The sequence below is a fragment of the Arvicola amphibius genome, chromosome 9 (assembly GCF_903992535.2).
Source record: "Arvicola amphibius chromosome 9, mArvAmp1.2, whole genome shotgun sequence".
Classification (NCBI taxonomy): Eukaryota; Metazoa; Chordata; class Mammalia; order Rodentia; family Cricetidae; genus Arvicola; species Arvicola amphibius.
The window spans coordinates 80,391,784-80,411,476 of NC_052055.2; the positions used below are offsets into that span (position 1 = coordinate 80,391,784).

The 19,693-nt window shown below is 40.5% G+C and overlaps 1 protein-coding gene across 6 annotated transcripts in view; it reads right to left on the minus strand.

Annotated features, from left to right (window-relative positions):
• Positions 1 to 19,693, minus strand: part of Rims1 (regulating synaptic membrane exocytosis 1) — a 473,179-nt gene that overhangs the window by 197,802 nt on the left and 255,684 nt on the right. For 5 of the 6 annotated variants that reach the window (XM_038344177.1, XM_038344176.1, XM_038344175.1 and 2 more), the window contains exons 6-7: positions 15,825 to 16,162; positions 11,221 to 12,059 (exon numbers count right to left, since the gene is read on the minus strand). In XM_038344177.1, coding sequence (XP_038200105.1) covers positions 11,221 to 12,059; positions 15,825 to 16,162 — 1,177 coding nt within the window. The remainder of the gene's footprint in view (positions 1 to 11,220; positions 12,060 to 15,824; positions 16,163 to 19,693) is intronic. The other variant, XM_042055795.1, reaches the window with a different exon arrangement.

The window sequence follows — 19,693 nt, forward strand, 5'->3', positions numbered from 1 at the left end:
GGATACTGGGCTCAAATCTGGAGAAAAGCCAATGGTGTGACTGGTTCACAAATAGGGAGCCAGGTATGAATAGCCAGGCAACAGGATGCTATCCCTGACCAAAGTTCCTCCACTCAACAGGGATGGAAGAAGCTCATGTTCATCTCCCAGGACTGTGTTGGCATTTTGTGACACAGTACAGAAAACAATGTTAGATTTAAAGCACTGACTATATGCTCCAAGACACTATTACTTAAAAGATGAAAATTAATCAATACCATTTTACTATCCTTAGCCTTTCAACAGAAGAATGAATACTGTTCATATTCTACAAAGAATAAAGTTGGAAAAGGAGAGGTCTAAGTAGTTATAATGACTGAATTGTAAACATCACCTTAAGTAAAGGGACAAAGGGTCAGAAAGACAAATAGTGTATATTCTTTCAATATGTAGGCCCTAGCTTCTGATTTCCATATATGAATATTTAGGAAGCAGAAGTAGCAGAAGAGGCCAGGAAATGGGAAAGCAGTCCATGAAAGAGAAAAATGACCCTTAAAGAAAGTTCCAAACATCAAGTTTACTTGAATCTAGCAATTCCCAAGATAATTTCAACTTACCCTTTACTGAGAAATACAGTCTTACATGCTTAATTTAATGGATGGCTCCCTAAAGGTCCTTAGTTTCCAAAGTAATCCATAATTTCTCAAACAACAAATACTCTGCAGTCCCCAAATCTAATGTTTGTTCTCTATTCTTCAGGGGTATGATACCAATTTCATTTCCAATTTTCTTTCTTTCTTGCCATTCAGTTAGGAAGTTTACACTATACTGAGTGTTTTACTGTTATTTTTGATATTATGTTATTAACGTTAGTTTACAGCCTTTCCGATTCCAAGGGCAATTCTCTTCTATAATGCATGCCGTAAATTTACCTGTGGATATTTAATTTTTCTACAGCATTAAAATATTCATTAAGTAAATATTTAATGGCAGAGCTATCACAGCTCCTTTATAGTTCAAAGAATTTGATTTCAAGTTATAAAATAAAGAAACACAATTGTGAAACTAGAAAGTAAGGACTCTCACATGGTAAGCAAATGATTTACCACTGAGCAACACTCCCAAATTTAATTTGCCATAATTCAACATCCTGGTACTTACTGTCTGCAGTGCTTTTTCCGAATGCATTAAAACAATAAACTGCAGAGATGCACAAAGAATTAGAAGATAGGAAACACTATTGTTTTCATAATCAGTTATCTACAGTAGTATTTTCGTGTATATTTTCTCTTTACTCAAGTGTGCACCTCTACGAGTTAAAAATGAATCCATCTTTGAAAACTATATCTCCACGTAAGTTATTTTCAGTTGTCTCATTAGTAAAACTAAACATAAGTATTGAAAAATAATACACCCACTCAAACTTATGATATGTTTCCATCTGGGAACACAAACATCCACAAAATAAAAAAAAAACTGGATACTTCAAAAGAAATAAGGAGTAGGAAATAAATGTCCTGGCACTGGAGGCATTTAAGGGGCAGAATGCTGTCAAGAAATTGAGTCAGAGAAGCTGGTGATAAATGTGAAAGTCGGGGAAGGACTACAAATCAGTCAGCAAGAGCAGAATGCCAGGAAAGGTGAGGCTCAAGACAGGCAGGCTTGGACTATGGTGGGAAGATAAAGGACTGGTGGCTCAGATTTTACCCAGTAGGATTTCTACCTCCAAACTAACTGGGATGATACATTGTGAGAACAATAAACACATCTGTATTGAATGAGCTTCTATTTTTCCAATCTTTACATCAAAGTTGGATAACTTAAATGTTTCTGTTCCTAAAATTAAATTTTTAAAACTTTAAAATTGGGTAATGTGCATATGATGTTCCCACAAAGGACAGAGGAGGGCGCTATATCTCCTGAAGCCAGACTCAGGCCTCTGTGAATCATTCAACATGCTGGGAAGGACACTTGAGAACTTTGCAACCACTTAACCTCTTAACCTCTGGGACATCTTTTCTATCCCTCTATCAAGCATTTTAAAGGCTTCTGTTCTGTTCTGTTCCTCAATCCCCTTTGTGAATTTTCAAGATCCACAATGCCATGATAGGCAGAATTCACTTCTGTTAGTCTGTTAAGCAATGAAATCCAAGTGTTGGGCTGGAGTTCAAAAATATAGATGGATATTTGTCCTCTTTATTTAATTTCCCAAACATAGTTTGATTGATTTTTTATCCTTTCTTCAGATACATGGATTTTTAAATAAGTATGCTACTTATCAACAAGAAAAACTTACTATGATACAGTGATAGTTGTTCTTGATTTTGAACTTGCTTGGACTGATGTTTACCCATATAGTGAATCACACTATTGATTTAATATGAATACAGAAAGGAAAATGAGAAAACGACTATTAGATCTCTCTTCCAATTGAACAATCAATTAATTAATCCTCCCATCCATATTTTCCCTTCCATGAAGTAACTTCTGTTACGTGTTCCTAGCTCTTCAATAGTCACCCTGTTTCATGTCTAAAATATAGCTAAGTCATGCCAACAATAACCCAAACATCTCAATATCTGAGCCACAGAAAGGAATTCTGTCTTAAAGCTATGCCTACTATATTTGGTCATAGCAAAGAAAACTCACAGTATTAGTTACTTTTACAACCCTGTAACAAAATACCTGACCAAGTAACTAGAATTATGAAGCAACCAACTTGGTTCCTATCAGGATGTGGAACATACAATGTGGTCTCAACTTAGGCTGTGGTAAGATATGGTATTGATGAGAAACAAAGAATTCAAGTTAGAACCAGAGTGACTATAGTCTTCAGGGCTCATTCTCAGTGATCTACTTCTTTTAGCACAGTCCCAAAGGCTTAATAATCTCATGAACCCAGCTTTTTTGTCTGGGACCAAGGATGAAATTATATGAGTGTAGTAAGGAGCGGCGGGCTGCATTCCCACCCGGCTACCTTTACCAAAAACAATTACACGGAAACTGTATTCTTTTAAACACTGCCTGGACCATTAGTTTCAGCCTCTTATTGGCTAATTCTCACATCTTGCTTTAACCCATATTTAGTAATCTGTGTAGCACCACGAGGGGTGGCTTACCAGGAGAGATCTTAACCTGTGTCCATCTCGGAGAGGAGAGCTATGGCATCTGCCTGAGACGTCTGCCTGACTCAGCTTTCTTTCTCCCACAATTCTGTTCTGTCTACTCCGCCTACCTAATTTTCTGTCCTATTAAAGGGCCAAGGCAGTTTCTTTATTAACCAATGAAAGTAACACATAGACAGATGACTCTCCTCTATCATATGAGCCTATGGGAAAACATTTCACTGCCAAACTATAGCACCGACTCAAATATAAAATGATTCTCCCATTGTTGAATGGAAATACACACTCCGTGCCATTGTGCACTGCAAGTATGTAACATGTTTTAGGTTTGCAGAGTCTCACAAGCATTTGCCTTTAGGCTCAGAGGAGACTTTGATTTTCAACTTTTGAACATTGTAGGATCTGTTAAGAATATGGGGGGACTTGAGTCTAGTGCAATGGATCATTGAGAAGTACTAATCAAGTAAGCTTGTCAACTGAGTTCAATACCTGAAACCCACAGAAATGAGAAGGGAAAGAACTGATTTCACCACCATGTCCTGTGACCTCACATGTATGCCATGGCAGATATACCCACACAAACATACATACAAGCATACATCATCAGTATCTTTTAAAGTAACAAAGGAACTCTTGGAGATAATCTAAATAAATTTTGCAATAATGAGATGGATATGGAACTTTTGCGAGCAAGTGTTAAAATGTTATGGTTTAAGTAAATATGTTTGAGTATCAGACACATGGGCAGACACCTTGATTGTCAACTGGATTGAGACGCATCTCTGAGTTTAGCAATCCCACAACTAGGTGTGTCTCTGCACGTATTTGCAGAGGATTAACCATGGGAGATGACCAGTCTTAAATTTGGGTGGCAGTGTCCCCTGGTCAAGTGGCTCAGATGGAAAATGGGTGTTACAGAAAGAAAACCTGTAATAGAAATATCCATTCATCCTCATTCTCTACCCTTTTCTGATTGCCAGGAATGGAGCAGCCACTGCTACATATCCCTGCTAACAGGCTCTCCCTAAATTTAAGCCCAGAACCAACAGACCTGGGGCAATAGACTGAGTAACACCACTGATACCTTGAGACAAAATAACTCCTCGCTCTAACCTTCTTTTCTCAAGTGTTTGTTCTGTCACAGGACTGCTCACTGTCCTCAGTCAATAAAATCCTAAATGCAGTATCCTAGAGCATCTTTAAGAGAGTAAATCAAGCCGGGCGGTGGTGGCGCACGCCTTTAATCCCAGCACTCGGGAGGCAGAGGCAGGTGGATCTCTGAGTTCAAGGCCAGCCTGGTCTACAAGAGCTAGCTCCAGGACAGGCTCTAGAAACTACAGGGAAACCCTGTCTCGAAAAACCAAAAAAAAAAAAAAAAAAACAGAGAGAGAGAGAGTAAATCAAAAATGAGAACAATGTGAAGGATTCTTAATACTGTGGTTAATGTCTTTAGGGAAAAAGGAAAGGAAGATTATAGATACCCACTGAGGAAAGTAAAATAAAAACACAGGAAGAGCCAAACATAGGCCAGAGAAACATAAAAGGCATCAACCCTATCTGTACCGTCATCTGTGACTTGTGACCTCCAAAACTGTGAGAAAATACATTTCTGCTGCTTTAACCACCATATCTATGGTACTTCTTTGCAGTGCTAGAAGACTAATATAACCTCGATGTCATCTTGAAGATAGCAGCCTCAGTGTTCTGAAACTAAATTTAGATATGTCTGTTGGAATGCAGAAGGAAGAAGAAGTACTGCCACCAATAGATAGGAAGTAGATAAAAGAAGACAGGCAAAGATGACAGGCATAGGCAATAAACATTAAATCCAGAAAGACAGAGAATCAGACCTTTGTATACCACTCAGTATACAAAGAACAAAATGGAAGGCATATTTGGGTTCCTAGTATGGTAATTCCCATCAGTGGTTGACAACAGTTGGAGATGGAGCCTCTCAATCTTAGACATGGATCATAGATGGCAAGCCATGCAAACTTCAGTTAGAGGGCCTTGAACAGACTCAGACACAAGCCTCTCCCTCACGTGAGTAATGACCAGAATAAGGTTCAAATTCCATACTTAGTCTCAGAAATCCACTAGAAACAAGAGAGGCACACTGGCCCATGGACAAGCAGGACAAGCAGCTGGACTGATAATACACACTTCTCAAAACTTTAGGGTAGCACTAGAAACAAGATGTGCTCCATGTTTGAAGAGCTAGGACAGGCAAGAAGCCTCAAGGGCATGGAACCGGGAAGTTGTGACCACCACATACCCTCCTCAGTCCAGCAGGGTATGAATGGAGAGATTATCTTTCGTTTCTGAGATCTTGTGATTCTCCTAAATTGAACCAAAAGTAAGGACAACCTTTTCCTTCACCGGATAAAATGGGCCAGAACACTGCAGTATGATTCTGCATTTTGCAAAGATTCTGAAGAAAACCTTCCTGAGATAAAATAGGTGACAGTAAAATCTTCAACTGCAAGTATTTTTCTCAATGGACTTGGGAGTAGAAATAACTCCCCTTCAAATGACTGATAGTTACTTATTTTTAAGATGTTCTGTATTGATACAGTTATCACATAGCACATGTAAATATTATATGTTTATTTTTAAGGATATAGTGCAGATGTTAATTTAGTTTTCCTGAGTCAAGAACAGAAACTCATATCAGATGCCATCAAATGACTAATATCCCTAGCTGAGGACTAATTTGGAAAGAAATATTATGGAACATAATTATGTTAGATGTAAAGATTCAAATTCTCTCCTTTTTATAGAGTTTCTTTCCTTTTTATAGAATTCCTTTTTATTCATAACTCTGATTTTAGAACCAAGGAGAATTTTTTCAGTCACTTAATGTATCAGTAAGAATCTGATACTAAAAGTCTGCCTTTTTTACGATGAACGCATTTTCTCAAGATAGTATTAGAAAATAGAAATCATGTTACACAAGGGAGAAAGACAGAGACAGACAGACAGTCAAACAGCCAAGGACAGAGTAAGAGACAAGGTTATGGTCTTTCAATCTCTTTCAAATATTTAAATTTCACATATGATCATGCAGCTAAGGCCAATGTCATATCCATTTTACATCTCCACCTTTCCTGTCCCAGTTGTCTATCCTCTCCTCTTCCTCCTTCCTCTAAGCAAAGCATCCAGCAACTAAAATCACTGCTCATTCATTGAGACAGGTTAGGAGGACAGATCATATTTTATTTTCCCTCATCAAAGGCAGGCACTGGTCTCTCCTCCCTTTTCTGCATTATTTGTAATAGCAAAAACAAGAAAAGAAATCAGACGAGCAAACTGCTTGGCTGCTAATGCTCATTTTCAGCTGTCCAATCGTCATCGCATGGTAAGGTCTTCCATGTTTAAGCTCATTGGATACATTGAAGAATAAACAAAATACGCCACTTGATCCAACACAAAATAAACATACAAAATGCATAAAATAAAAAAGTATGTATGCACACATATTTAAAGGAATAAAGAAATGGCATTGTATTGTTCACTCAAAGGGAAGATGAGATCAAGCTTCTTCTTCCAACTCCTCATGACTTAGAACTTCCACAGTAAGTTCCTTGCTAGAATAAGTGGCTTAACTCCTTGGAACAAATCAGCAGTGTTTTCTCATCCCCAAACTGACTCCGTTTCTTTCTTTTCTCAGAGATGGCAACATCTTGGCTTCTCTCTCCACATAGACATCTTCACAAATGTTCACTTGAGTTCCAGACAAGGGACTATATTACAAATTTCATCTAAATTTAAGAGCAAACTAAATATCAAGATTGAGTTTACTGTTTACCTCTTCTTTTCTAAGAAGAAATACTTATATTTGTTAGTATCCATAAACTATGAGAAAGGAGATACATAAGTGTTCTACTTGGCAAAACGTGAACAGTTAGATACTTTGGAGCTCTCAGACCAAACTCGAATGTCTTTATCAAAGCCCTCCAGTCTAGTCTCAGGGATATATGCTGAAGAAGGGCCATGAAAATTCTATGAGCCAGAAGTGGTAGATGACTTTAAGGAAAGAGCATCTTTCAGATGCAGCAGGGCTGATGCACATATAAGCTCACAGAGACTGTGACAACATAGACACCCAGAAAAAAATCCCAGCACTGAAAGGGGAAAGTAGACAAAATGCCCCACACCTAACCAAGAATATATTTGCAATTGATAACTTCTGGGAAAGGGAAAATCAGTTTTTCCAATCGAGCATCACTGCGTATATTAAGCATAGTCTAGGGCATGCACAACACTGGAGTAGTTGGCCAGCAAAAAAAAAAAAAAAAAAAAAAAAAAAACTTACTCCATGATTTTTGTGTACTTTTTGCTTTGTTTTTGTTTTTGATATTTATCTTACTAATTTTGAGGGTGGTAAATGGAAGAGGGAGACAGACACAAAAGAGAGAGGGAGAGAGAGAAGGGGAGGGGTAGAAGAGAGAGAGACGAAGAGAGAAAACACTAGTATGACAAATTGGAGTGGATGGGAGGTGGGATAATCTAAGGATAGTAGGAAGGGAGAGAATATGATTGTATGGTAGACTTATCACTATTGTGTAATTGTATAGTAGAATATGGTAGACTTATCACTATTGTGGTGCTGCGACCAACCCAGTGCCTTGAGAATACTAGGCAGTGCCCTATATACTCACCCACCCCTTCTTGTGCAAATGGGTCTGACTGTGTAGCATGGGTGGGCCAGGCTCTTTCTATACAGACTAGGCTAAGCTAGCCTTAGTTCACGATCCTTCAATCTTAACCTCAAAGTACCAGGACTACAGTCATGAATCACCCCAGCCAACTATAATTATGTATCGCTCATGCTCTCAAAAGAATGAAAACTCTGTGAGGAAAGGGGACATACGTACACTTTTTAACTTTGGTACAGCCATAGAATGTGCTAACTATACATTCGCTAAAAATTAAAATTAAAATTGGCATTAATGCCAATAGATCAACAAGGCAATATACTAAGTAGTTACAATACAGTAGGTATCATGTTAAATATTTATCTTAATTGGGAAACTTTCAAATAGGACAAGACAATGACCTAGATACAGTCAACTACAGCCGTGTCTCCCACTGTCCCTTTAGGTCATATACTATGGTGGTCACTGTCCTCTGACTCTGAAATATATAACATGGCTTCTATTGGTCCCCAAGAAGCCTCTTTGCAAACAGCTAATCTCCTGCTTGTCCCATGGGGTCCTTTGTCATAGACAGCTGCTTGGTTTTCTCCTCTGTACATGTCAGACACAAGTAATTTTGCCACAGTCACTACAATTTTAGATACTGTTACAGTTTGCCTATGAATCACCCTTCCTAAAGGCCTGAGACTTTTGCACGTTGTTCTTCACTATGCTGCCCACGTTGTCATCATCTTTTTGGCAATTCTCCTACCTCAGCTTCTTGAACAGGTTGAGATGACAGACAGGAGCCATCGTACCCATCTGAGGCTCACTTGTTTAAAGTCTGGTTCTAACTTCAACAGTGTCAGGAAAGAACTTTCGGGAAGTACTGGATCATGAGGACAATGCCTCTATCAACTACTATTCTCATAGATTTGAAATTCAAAAATTATTGTTGAAATGTGATATAAATTAGATCAAGAGGTAGGTTCTAGTTGGGAGGAAATAGGTCACTGGAGACATGCCTTGCAAAGATGTCCCTTGATGCTGATACTTTCCTATTGCTCTGTTTCTTGCCACCATGTGACATGTTCTCTCAGACATGGTGCTCTACGTACTACAGAAAACTTACACAAGCAACTTAGCCAGCCAGCCATGGAGGCTATTTCTGAAACTAAGAACCAAAATTAATCTTTGGGCTTTCAAGTTGCTTATCTCAGGTATTTGTCATTGTGACAAAAAAGAAAGAAAAATAAAAAAAAAAAACTGACACAGATGTCTGTAGGGCTGACACCACAGGAAAAAATCAAGGCAAACAGAATGCTAATTTAACATCTGGTTTTTATACATATGCATCATCTTTCATTCAGCAACCCTACAAGTTAGACACTCATGCCAGTAAGAAAATGAAGGCACGTGAAGGTTAGGTAATTTGGGCAGTGTCACGGGGTAGGTCAGACTGTCATGGCTGCCGAAATGGTCCTTAGGGAATTGTGGGGTATGGTAGCACTTATAAATAAAGTTTGAGCAAGGAAATGCCTATGGTGTACTGCTAAGAGGTTACTTATAATGCACTTAGCAATTTCATTTTATAATGATTAATTTAGGATTAAAATATCAGAGTAGAACTTAGGGGCTGGGGAATTTAAAAAGTCACTTGAACATGAGATTGAACACAAATTAAGAAGTATGGATTTATAATGTTCCTGTAGATGTTCCTCCTCTGTTTCCAGAAGAGGAGCTTGCACTCTGGATTGTGAGGTTATGTCTGTTCCAAGAGGTCACTGAAGTCCCAGGGAAGGCTGCCTGTGGAGGTAACAAACTCCACACATCACACCATGCCTGGCATCTGATTGTCCATGCATCTTGTCGGGTTTCCTTAAATCATTTTTTTCTATTGTAAGTAATGTGGAGGGTGATTACCAGAGTCCACACTCATCCTAATATGTAGCATAAACTGATTAAGAGATGGTGTAGATTCTTTCCTTTATGGAAATTATACATGTCTACCCCTCCATCAGTACTTATCAACACACCCGTCAAACACAGTGTTTATGTAGTTAATTCAAAGGCAGTTACCATGGATTATTCATCAGCTGACAGTAAAAGTTCGAAGTCAGTGTGCACCTTACAAAGAGATGCCATGTGAATGCAAGCTAAAAGAGACAAATTCAACTTAGACACATACAAATCCCAAAGACAACTTTCCAAGTTGGTTTGCAGTAACACTAATGAGAGAATGAAGTTTATTAACTGTTCCTGTATAGAGTTCTACATTGTGTGGACACTAAGAGATGTCATCAAAGGAAAGCAGTCAGACAATGAAAAAACAAGCATATTCTTTAAATAAAATTGATTATGTTTAGAATATATTATAGCATGAAACTAGATGTTATAAATTAAGAGGGGGTACATAGCAGAATAGCCCTACCCAATACAAACATATTAATAGACACACAGAAACCCCAAACAGAACTACCAGAAGGAAGGTGTTCACCACCAAAGTTAGAATTTCAGTCAGCTTTATCTGAATGAAAAGCATCAAAATGCGAATACCCTCCAAGAGAGGCATGTAATTTTAATTTTAAATTGAAGCACTTCCTAGACCAGCATTTTTTAATAGATTTTTTGAACACTTGAAATATGGCTGGTGAGATTAGGGAACAGAACTGTTACATTTATTTAACTTCAGTTAACTTAAGCCTAAATAGACTGTAAAATACTGCTTTGGAGAGAAAAGCCTCATACTGTCTCAGTTACTTTGGAATGTGAACTTCATGCCTCAAAGTTACTATGCATCATAATGTGTAGGACCTCAAATGAGATCATTTAGAATCTATTTACAAATTTTGAGAAGGATCAAATTGAAATCGGAAAAAAACCTTTAGGAATGGAATATGCACAAATGAACTTTTTTTTTTTACGGCATAGACACTCGTTTATACACGCAGTTTAGTTTTCTAGAAAATAAGTTACCCCATAAACAAATTCATCCCCAAATAATGACTTCAAAATATAAGACTGCACTCTTAGTTCCCTAAATAACAGGAAACAAAATCAATAAGAAACTCTCCTCATTCAAAACGGGAGCTGGCAGTAGGGCTTTATTAAAGGCAAGAAAAAGAAAAGTACAACCTTTCACTGCCTGCGTCTCCACCTGAGAGTGCTCTATGTTTCCACCTCTCAATTAGGAAAACAAACACCTTCACTTGACTGTGACCTCAGCAGGTGGACCTCTAAAGCCAGTAGGCATGCATCCACCCTGGGCCACGCGCCTTTAAGCGCCCATCACAGACTTGGCTGAAGGCTGATGGAGGTTCATGTGCGCCTGGTACACAGGAACCTAGGAGGGCAGCATCTCCGCGGCGGGCATCCCAGCGCATTTCTCAGGCGCAGGTGCGCCAGGCACAAAGCTACCCCCGCCCCAGCATCTCCTAGCCAGGCACCCGCGCGCATCTTCACCTCTGAGCCGCGCTCACCTTTCTCGCTCACGCTCTCGCTCTCCAGCTCCACGTCCTCGCAGCTGGTGTACTCTGGTGTGGACACGCCCTCTTCCTCCGAGCTGCTCACCGACATCTGTCGCCTCTTGCCTCCTCGCTTGGGCCGGTGCGGCTTGGGCGGGGACGGTCGCACGGACTCGGACTGGTCGGAGCTCAGCGAGTCGTTCCGCAGCATGCTCTCTGCCTTCTCGCGCTTGGCCTTGCGCAGGAGCACGGCCGAGCCCGGGTCCAGGCGGCCCTGCTTACGGAGCGGCTCGGGGAGGCGCGGCTCGGGCGGCTCTGCAGGACCCGGGACTGGCCGTGGAGCCAGCGGGCCGTGCTCGGCGGGAGGCTGGGCGGCGGGCGCGCGCGCGCGTGGGGACTCAGGCGGAGAGGCCCTGGTGGCGGCTGGCGCGCGCTTGCCCGCCGTGGCCTCGGCCGGCGCGGCTGCAGCTTCGGTGTGCGGGAGAGCCACGTCGCTGTGGCGCCGCTCGTGCCTCGCGCGGGACACCCGGGCGTGCATGCGCATCTGCTGCTCCTCAGGAGGCGGCTTCACGGGGTAGCGCGCCAGGTTCGGGTCGCTGCGGTACCTGGTCTGGTACTCCTCCTCTTTCCTCTGCTTCTCGTCCTCCGCCGCCCTGCCATCCTCTCGTTTCTCCGGCCGGTCCGGGTAGTCCTGGGAGCGCCCTTTCTCCAGCCTGCGGGTTTCCCGCCTTTCCTTCCGCTCCCGCTCTTCCGCGGTCCCCTCCCCGGGCTGCACCGCGGACTTAGGCACGCGTTTGCGCTCGCTCTTCAGGCCTCCCTTGCCATTCTGCTCCGAAAGCCCTGGAGCCTTCTTCCTGTGGTGTGCAAAGAACAGTTGATAAAATTTAAACAGCACACCTAGAAACATCTTTGTCTCAGCATTCAGGCCTAAATAGATTATTTCCTATGATTAGTTAGAATCCCGTGACTGACTAAAATTTGAAGTAAAGAATGGAGTTAAATTTATGTACTGATTAACTTTAAATGTGAACCCTTTGCATGACTTTAGGATCAAAAACTTATTTTCACCTTTAAAGTTGCATTTAAATAAAAAATCATGAGTATTAATTCAATAAGCACATTTTAATGCTTACATTCCCTTGAGACTTAAAATGATACAGATAGAAATAATATGGACAATAATAACATAAGACCTAAAGATAAATATACATCACTGCAAGATCAAATGCGTTTTCCACACACGCATATATGAGCATTGTGTACTTAACAATTCTCGACTAATTAATGAAACTTTCATAAATACAAATATGCTTATTTCAGAAATCCAATCTGGTAGCACTCTGATAACAGAGCAAATTCATTTTGACTTGATTGTGGACACCCAAGCCTTTCTTTCATATATCATAGCATTAATCAGAAAACAATGGCTGAGCTATAGCTTATATTTTAACTTTCTCGGCTCCCATTAATAGAAATACTGATATTTATTTACTTGTTTGTTTCTTACAGCACTGGGACTGCACGCCAAGAACCTGCGCATGCCAGGAAGGCACTCTACAGCCAAGCATCCTCAGCTCAGACATACTGCTATGTTTAGAGCCCTTCATTTTCTCTTCCTTTACTCGTTTTTATTTCAAGAGAACAAATGTCCCAAAGAAGAAACGAGTTTTTGAAGTTTTCATTTCTTATATGTTCTATTTTTCTTGCAGGCAAAGATAAAATTAAAGGAAAGGGGTTCGGTGGGTCTTCTAATCCTGTAAAAGAATACTTCAGCATTTCTCCATACAAAGCACCTGGTCCGGGATGTCTCTGATGTTATTCCAGAAGTGGCTGGAAAACCTTTTTGCCTCGGCAAAATTAGCCTTCTGTGCTATTTCTAATGTGCAGTTAAAGTGGAGACGACCCAGACTTGCTTTGGAATTCTAAGGACCATGGGCGATCTGGTTAGGGCAGTAGCATTTGCTCACAAGTTAAAAAAAAGTATCAGAAGGGGAATGAGTGGCAAGGAATAAGACAGAAGCATGGTGAGTTCTGCTCGAGGTATTTATATCTCCATGGCACTATAACACGAAGAGGGCATGGACCTCAAAGTGGACCTTAAAGTATGGGGTTGCAGTTTTGCAATGGAAGGGATCTAACACCACCACGGATTGGTAATTAGTACCTACAATTTTCAAAATGCCGTGAATGTATTGTTTACAAATAGCTCATTAGTTTCTAACATTTTTTTTTTGCACTTGGTAGAAGTTTATGTCAAAACAGTTTACTCTTTTGGAGATGCTGTGATGGTTGGTTACAATGCAGAGTCCATGATGTCATTAAAGGAGACCCATCAGTGAGGGTGCTTTAAGTAAGGTTGGCTATTATGCCTATGGTAGGATTCTCCATTCTGCGTTTTGGGCTCAACTAATGATACTTTTTTCTTTTCTTTTTTTTTTTTTTGGTTTTTTTTTTGAGACAGGGTTTCTCTGCAGCTTTAGAGCCTGTCCTGGAGCTAGCTCTTGTAGACCAGGCTGGTCTCGAACTCACAGAGATCCGCCTGCCTCTGCCTCCCGAGTGCTGGGATTAAAGGCGTGCGCCACCACCGCCCAGCTATACATTTTTCTTATTACTAACTTGGTCTGTTTCCACTAGCTCCTGATTAATGCTCAAAATATGGTCAAGTAATTTTCAATAACAGAAAGCAAATAGTCGTCCTTTCAACCTAAGCAACTAGTCATCCTTTCAATCAAGGAACTAGTCATCCTCTCAACCTAAGCAACTAGTTATCCTGTTGATCAAGAAACTAGTCATCCTTTCAATAAAGGAACTAGTTATCCTTTCAATAAAGGAACTAGTTATTCTTTCAACCAAGTAACTAGTCATGCTTTCAGTCTATTTTCCATGGCTGCCCAAATCCACACTGTCACCTGAGTCCTAACTGTCACCTGGCCATCTTCTGATTAAGCACACAAGTCTTCATTATCTATTTATAGACCACTGCTTTTCTCAGTGTTCATGCTGTATTTCCCAGTATTCTCACCTTATCTTCTCAGTGTTCGTGCCTCTGCACTCCTTGGAATGTTATTTAGATTTTTACCATAAACCAAACTTCATTATTTTTTTCTTTACTAATGACAGCTCTACCATCTTTGTCATATTTAAAGGCACCATCTGCTGACCATAATTCATCTTTTAATATTTTTGTTTCTTAACCCATTACATTTTATTACCAAGTGAGCTTCGTTCTATTGCCACTGCAGTACTTTTGATGCCCTTCCTTTCTTCTTTCAAAGAAGATCTGCATACACACTCTCCCCTAGTATTGTCTACTTCCTGGAATCTTATAAAGCTCAACTCAAAGCCATTTTTTTTTGTTTCTAGAGCTTCTAAAGTACTATACATATATTCTAGCACTGATCAATCAATTAACATCTTGACTAGTTGCCTAGGAGTCTATCTTCCCTGGGATATTGTTTGCCCATATTGTGAGAAACGAGATATGTCCTCATCATCTCTGCTCCCTCTTGTTCCTAGCACTGAATTTAATTATAGTGATTGTTTCATGAGTGCTGGCTGAAATCACAGCCATATTTAGTTAGGTAGGCACCACATGGCGTCCTGGGACCTTGTTTTGGCTGTTAATACTTGGCACACCCCTGCAAAGTGTGCTATCACTGCCTATTATGGCAGAATCAGGACTGTGATCCAGACACACTTTACTTTGAAGTCATTGATCTTGTGTAAATTTTGTTTGAAAATGAGGTTCGAAACACTTCCGTTGGGTGGAGACTACTCCTTACCTAGTGCCATAAATAAGAGTTACAGGAACAGAAGCAATCAAGCCTAGTCAGGTCCAACCAGTCCGGGCTCACACAACAGGAGGACCAATTTGACATCTGTGTTTTCTAGTGGACAGCATCAACTCAGATAAATGGATGGATAGTGAAACATTTGTTGTATGTTATCTGATCATATTGTCCCTTGCTTATATCTTTGACAGCTTCCCATTATGCCTGGATAAAAGTACATGATAGCTAACCCTTTTGCTTACAACCTTTCCAGCTTCCTCTCCTCTATCTTCCTTGGCTAGTTGTACTCTAGCCAGTGGTAGCCTATAGAAACCCCTCAAGCAGTAATCTTTCTTTCAGACCACATGCCTACACAGATACCCACTGCATCATCCTTAACTTTAACTTCATAAATTCCTCACTACTTTTATAGTGCAGCTTAAAGTATACACAGAGAAGCAATCTCTGATGTCACACCACGCCTTTCAGGAGGTCAGAGCATGCCTCATATACTTCAAGAGCACACTTGTTGCTAACGTGCTGAACCTATAATAAACAGTGTTTCTAAAGGCTTTTCTCAGCTCAAAGTTGGAAGTTTATAACTCAAATAATTGACCTATCTTTCATTGACATCTGTGTAAGATATGAAAGACAAGCTTCTCAAAACAGGTCTTTTATGGTATGATATATTCTAGATGTAGACAGAAATCTCAGGCCTGTTGCTGCCTTGTCTATGGGGCCCAAGAAATAATCCTTCCACATATGCCTCCCAATACATGCTGGCGTCTTGGGAACAGGTGCTCTTTCTGGCAGCCCTCAACTTTTGCTTAGCATGTTAGTGAATATTACCTTTCCCTTGGTGGCTCACTTCTAGACCTCGATGTCTGCTTCTGGTCAAGTCCCACGGCTTGCTGTGAGGGCTCCGCCCCTTTACTCCTGTCCACTTGTGCACCAGGGGAGGCAGTGTCCTGGGACGAGGCAGCTGCTGTACTCAAAGGTGTCTGAGACCTTGATCGCTCTTGGAGTCGTGCTTTCTTTTCTCTTGGCACCTCAGATCCAGCACCTGTAGCTGTGTCACTCAGAGTCCCGTCCTGACTGGGCTGCTGAGGGCCACTTCCGAAGAACCATGCTCCAGATTTGGTTAAGATCTCTTGCTGCTTTCGACATAAATTGCATACCCACATAACCTATTTGAAGGAGAGAAAGAGTAATATAAAATAAACTTCCCACATTATTTACAAATACTTAATTAAAATTCATATTAAGAATGTCTTCATTTTTCTATGTACCCTTGAACATTCCTTATACTTTTTAATACAATACACAGTCAAGTATATCAATGCCAGGGCTTGAGGAGTGCTCTGGACAATTAGGGCAGAATTTTCTTCTCACTTTAGTTTAATGATTCTGTTTCATTTCACCATATGCCTGTCATATTTTGTATAATTGATTTTGATGTTTCATTAAAATATCTGTTAGCATAAGTGCTCTAGGTGAGGCAGATAATTGATCAGAAATTATTGTAAAGAGCTCTAACACCAATATTTCCATGCACTGACCTCAGTATCTCAAAAGATTTTATAGATATCTCTCTTCTGAAATAAATCTATTATTAAAATCATTCATGAAAGCTATTTAATATGGAAAAAAGTGCAGACAAAACAAAATGAAAATATGTGTATTTCCTTTGCTTTCTCAGCAATGTGTTAAACTCAAGTTTGCCTTGTGGTATACATGGTATTCGTGCACGTATTTACTACAGCAACACATCTAAGACTGGGTTTATTAAAATGTGACAACAGTGTTTCTTAAAGAACACTGAGTAACATACATGCTGATTGAAGGGACTCTAGCCAGTCCAAGCAGGGCAGCATGGCTCCAGCATGCCTGGCCCTTCCCCACATTCCCTCTGCCTGTTTTAAACAGTTAGATTGCACTCCTAAAGCTAGATACCAAGATCTATTTCCTTATTTGGCCACTTCCTCTTCTGGGGCTGACTACCAAGGTTGAGCTATCTAAGTATTAAAGTCCAGCAATCAAAAACCCCCTTCAGCTCACCTAATTAACATTCCCAATTAAAATTAAACACCTCATTCTAACGTGGAATTTTACCTTTGTTTTTTTAAATATATATTTTTATGGTTTATTTAATGTGCATTGGTGTGAAGGTGTCAGATCCCCTGCAACTGGATCTTCAGACAGTTGTGAGCTGCCATGAGAGATGGCTCTTTTTCCCTTTATAAACCGCCATTTGCCTATGGGAAATGTCCTCTCTATCCTCCTTATCCTTTGTCACCCTCTGGGACAAATACCTTTTCCCTTGTTTCCTTTCCCTTCTTTCTCATCTTCTATCTCCTGTCTTTGTCTCTTATTACCCACCCTTTGTCTCTGTGGAGCAAATAAATCTCCTTTGTGCTGAGAACTTGCTCTCGGGATCTTGAGCTGATACCAGTCTCTTACATTTATAAATGATAAACTATCACTTTAAGATAAACATTTAATTTGCTACTCTTAATGACATTTAAAATTAATACAGTCGCTTCCTGTCCTCTCTTGGCATGTGTGTGTCTCTCTGTCTCTCTGTCTCTGTCTCTCTCTCTCCATCCCCCCTTCTCCTTTTCCTCTCCATAACCCCCTGAATAAATATTCAACATGTAAAAAAAATTAATACAGTCACAAGAATCAATCCTAACAAAAATGTGGCCAACAGCGGGGGCTGACTGAGAGGCAAAGGACAATGGCTCTGGGCTCTGATTGTTCTTCATGGACGGGATCTGTGGGAGCCTTCTCAGCTTGGTCGATCACCTTCCTGGACCTGGGGGGAGTTGGGAGGACCTTGGTCTTGGCATGGAGTGGGGAACCCTGATGGCTCCTTGGCCTTGAGAGGGAGGGAGGGGAGGTGTGGGTGGAGGGGAGGGGAGGGAGGGGGGAGAAGGAGGGGAGAGAAGGGGGAGAAGGAGGGGAGGGAGGGGGGAGGAGGAGGGAAGGAGATGGAAATTTTTAAATATAAAAAAAATAAACCATGAGAAAAAAAAATATTGAAGAATGTGAGCAATGACCAGCACTAAGGACAAAGACAGATGATGACGTTTCTAGGAACCATCATTTTGAATATGTGATTTAGAAAAAAAAAAACTGGATGAACAACTTACTTCATAAGCATGGACCAAAATAGTTAGGACATATTGCAGCCTCAATTTAAAAGGTAAGACAGGTGGCTGTGAGTGGCACCCTGTATCCTCATCTCTTTAAACCTCACAAATAAAGTTGCTCAGGTCTGATGCTACGAATGTATTAAAAGCATAACATAATAAGGGATACACCTCAGAACCAGAACTCCCATGACAATTTATGCCTCCCGCTACCTAGCTTTCAGGATGGGAGAGTGAGGTACTCATTTACTGCCACCTGAGCTGACAAGACAGCAATAAGACCTGAAATCGTGTGATTCACGAAGACTGATAGGAACCTTTCTCAATTTACAGCAACTAAGTACTAGGTAAGAGAATCTTAAACTTGCAAACAGCAGTTCATCAGCAGTCATTAAGAAAGGGCCATGTTCTACAAAATAAAACCATGTTTAGAGACAAATACGCACTTCATTCAAAATCACTTTTGACAATTATTGCAGAGCTTACAAAATGGCCTTCACTTAAATAAAATGGCACAAAGGAAAGAAAGTAGCAATGCCGACAGAAAGGATAATTTTCACTGGATAATTTCTGGGAATGCTATTACAGTTTTCTTTGTGTTATTTGATTTTAAGCATTAAAAACTGGTCAATAAAAGGTAATTGACAGATTTGGGGAGAGTTCCAATTTTAAAAATATTTTGAACAATAAAATATTTATTTAAATTAAGTTTTAAATCCCATTTAAGTTAACGTAGTTTCTAATGATAAACATGTCACAATTGCTGAGCAAGTAATATCCATAGTTTAGATGATACCCCAGACCCAAAAAGTCAAATAGTTTGTAGTCTCTTATAAGTGGGTATTAGCTGTTAGATAATTGATAATGAAGCTATACAATCCACAGACCCAGAGAGGTTAGATAAAGAGGAAGGTTCTGGCGTGAGGGTGAGGGTGCTTGAACCTCCCTGGGAAGGGAAAATAGAATAAATACCGCTGGTGGACTGTGGGCTGGGTAGGAAATTGAGTGGGAAGGATGAGGGATGTAGGAGAGAGAGAGGGTGAAATAGTTTGGAGAGCCAGCTGGACTTGTGGAGCATTGGGGGGTACGTGTGGCAACCTAGGGCAGTATGAACTTCCTGGAATAACTATGGTGACCTTAGTGGGGACTTATAGTAGAGGAAGGTATGGAGTTTGGGCTGACCATCTTTTCTAGCCAGGGAAGGCTTCCAGTGGTGGGACCTGGTTGCATTCAGTTGGGTTATTTGCCCAGAGGATCCCAAGGAGATCCCTAAACAGCCCAGCCTGATGCTAGGACAGAAAGTCATTCTTTGAAAATTGACAGCAGGCCCATTTGCAGAGGACAACATCAACCTCAGCTTGTTGAATGTAGAGAGTTCTAACTGGTGCCAGTATGGAGCCTAAACCTCTGCCTTCTACTCTCTATGGCACTAGAAGGTACTCCTTAGGATATGAAAAGAAAAACCTAGACAAAAACCCAGCCAGAAAACTATTCACCTACAATCTGTCCTGCCTGACAAATGTATTGGGGCAATGGTAACACAAAACTTGTGGAAGTGGTCAACCA